At 43.4% G+C, this 2,927-nt stretch overlaps 1 protein-coding gene across 1 annotated transcript; it reads right to left on the bottom strand.

The window, feature by feature from the left end:
* Positions 1-378: 378 nt before the first annotated feature.
* SMIM8 (small integral membrane protein 8) lies at positions 379-2,391 on the bottom strand. The gene is made up of 2 exons (XM_056856719.1): positions 2,255-2,391; positions 379-563 (listed from the first exon to the last, which is right to left on the bottom strand). The coding sequence occupies exons 1-2, from the start codon at positions 2,387-2,389 to the stop codon at positions 405-407; spliced, it is 294 nt and encodes a 97-aa protein (XP_056712697.1). The 5' UTR covers positions 2,390-2,391; the 3' UTR covers positions 379-404.
* Positions 2,392-2,927: the final 536 nt, after the last annotated feature.

Raw genomic sequence — 2,927 nt, 5'->3', positions numbered from 1 at the left:
AGGTAGGTGGGGCTGAGAGAGCTCTAAGAGAACTGTGACTAGCCCAAGGTCACCCAGAAGTGGGGAATCAAACCTAGTTCTGCAGATTAGAGTCCACAGCTCCAAACCACCGCACTTATTTTTTTAAATTGCTGGAAGAAATAAAAATCTTCATAATCATAATGTCTGCAACACAGTAAACTACACACACTCCTTAATAATGCAAGTTTTATTCACACTATTTACAGGCAATAACATGTTATAACTATGAATTAAATTGATTACATTTCAGGAGAAACACTCATTATTGCATTGAAAAATTATGATGCTCCAGATGAAGCCTGAAAAATCATAATTCAGAAAGCTGCATCCAATTATTTGTTCCCCTTCCATGATGATTCATACACACCATTGTGTCAACTTGTTTAGTCCCATTTTGAAGTCTTCTGCCTTGTATATCTGTTTCCCTCACTGTCAATAGCTTCATAAATTACCTTTTTATTCTCTTGCTGTGCGTGCAAGTACCCAATGTAGGCTACGCAAAGTGTAATAGTTATAAGCCCAAAAGCCATAACTGGTTTGTTCTGTGAAGAAAACAAACATTACAAATGTGCTTTTAAATCTAAAATATTTGATCCGTGTCATACACACAAAACATTCTTACCTACAAAGACAAAGGTTTGGATGGCTATTTCAGGTTCTTGTAGTTATCTGGGCTGTGTGACCGGATAACCTACAGCCCGGATAACCTGCAAGAACCAATGAACTCTGACCGTGAAAGCCTTCGACAATATTTTGAACGGCTATTTAAGGGTTTAAAAAATTCTTATCCACCTTTGCTTTGTATTTGACAGAGAAAGAGGAATTCAAAAGAATTAACCTGCTTTACCTCTTTTAATTTTTATGTACACAAAAACATCACTTAATTTTTTTGTCACCCTTACAGGTCAAATCTTTTACATAGGCCATTAACGCATGGTCGCTTTGTCCCTTCATTCTCCTGGGAATGTAACAAATTGGGGAGGTCTACATGCATGTGCTTCAGCCAATTGCGTGTTGACCCCTCCCCCTTTCGCCACATCCCCAGGTGTTCCTATTCCTCTGTTGTCGCGACTTATATGGAAGGCATGCAACAGAGGAAGGAGTTCGCCTGTGCATGCTTGGAGCCCGGGTCGAGTCTCCACAGGGAGACTTCTGGGTCCTGACAGCAGCAGGGGCGGCTCCTTTGCCCGCCAAAGCTACTGCCTGGCCCTGGCAGGGGCACAGCAACAGCAGCAGCAGCAGGACCTTTTCCTCCCTCCCACAACACACCTCTCTCTCCCTCCACCCCCCGTGGCTGGAAGTGTGCAGCAGCAGCGGCTCCTTTCCCTGGCAGCTGCAGCCTCCACTCACTTCCACCTGGGGAGGGGGAGCGCAGAGCAGCGGTAGCTTCTTTCCCCGGCTGCGCTGCTCTGCACTCCCCCTTGCCACTGGGGAGGAGAAGGCAGACAGGCAGACAGACCGGCTGCTGCCTTCACCCAACCCCCGCCAGCTTCCCCTCGCCTCTGCCCGGGGACGGTGGGTTGGAGGCATACGGAGTGGCTGCGGCAGCCTCCACTCCCTGCCGGCTTCCCCTCGCCTCTGCCCTGAGACAGCGGGGTGGAGGAGAGCGGCAGCGGCTCTGGCCAGGCGCTCCTTTCCTCCCATGTGTGTAGTTTTTTGGGGGAAATGTACAATATTGGGGGGGGGGAAATCCGCACATGCCCATGCGTTAATGGCCATAGATTACGAAGCCCTTAGAGATAGAAGTGTTTGCATTTGAGTAACTGCTGTTACTCACTCTGAGCCCAAGGAATAGAGTGGGATATATAGATCTAATAAATAACGCTAGAGGACATTTTCCTCTTACTGCAATAATTTTACAACTCATGAATGACTGATACATAAAAAAAATTCAACCATGATGCAACAAAGAATTAGGCATACTTAAGCCCACTGACTTCAGTCTATAGTCACTGAGGTGTGGGTTTCTCCACCAGAAGTATACCAGTACATTCATCATAATATTTCCCTGTTTTACACATTAATCTCAAGTGTACTTTTACTAGAATATTTTTGTCTGTTTTTAAAATATACCATATGGGTCTCATTAGAAAGTTACCTGCTTACATCTTTTCATTCAAAATAGAAGGTTGTGAATTGAAAAAGCAATCCATAATGAAATTTAATCTAAGGAATATAAAATAACAAATCAGTATTACTGTTTAAATGCAAAGATTTCTACCAAGCCTCTTACAGGTTTAATGAAAAGTTCTGGGTTCACAGCACGGAACAAGGTGGTGGTCCGGACGCTTCGCAGGCCTGGAACTCGATAATCTTTCTCTTTGGGTGCTTCATGTTGTAAATCTGGAGGCGGAGATGCTGAGGACATTGTCCTGCCTGTGTAAAACGTTTAAATTGAATCAGGGCATATTCAGGGCTTTGACAAAAAGAATGTGGTACAAAGGAAATATTTACACATATACAGCAACAATGTGAAAGACATGAAATGTTTTGGAAAGTGAGCCCACCAGTAAAGTAAGAAAACAACTGGATAGGAGTGAATATGGAGACATCAGAATTAATTCTTCAGGGAAATATTAAATACCTGGTCTGAAGGAAGAATCAAAAGGTTTGCACAAATAGAAAGAAAAATGTATCATCCTGGTACTAATCTTTGCAAACTTCCCCCACATAGGCAGCCACCCTCAACTCAAGACTGTGAGCTGATGTTTAAACAACAAAAATAGTAATGTAGAATATGGCATTTGTTTTGCAATTTGGAAGGAGGGAAGAGGCAAACTTGTAACAGAAAAGCAACCAGGTTGTATAAAGTTTATAGTCTTCTCTAGAGTTCCCAACTTCCCAGAGTCTTTTTAATAGGGACTAAGTGTGTGGAAATGGGCAGGTGAAGTTTTTCATCACATGGA

Source organism: Euleptes europaea, chromosome 10, assembly GCF_029931775.1.
Source record: "Euleptes europaea isolate rEulEur1 chromosome 10, rEulEur1.hap1, whole genome shotgun sequence".
Lineage (NCBI taxonomy): Eukaryota > Metazoa > Chordata > Lepidosauria > Squamata > Sphaerodactylidae > Euleptes > Euleptes europaea.
Note: the sequence above shows the minus strand (reverse complement) of the source record. Positions and strands in the feature narration are given on the sequence as shown.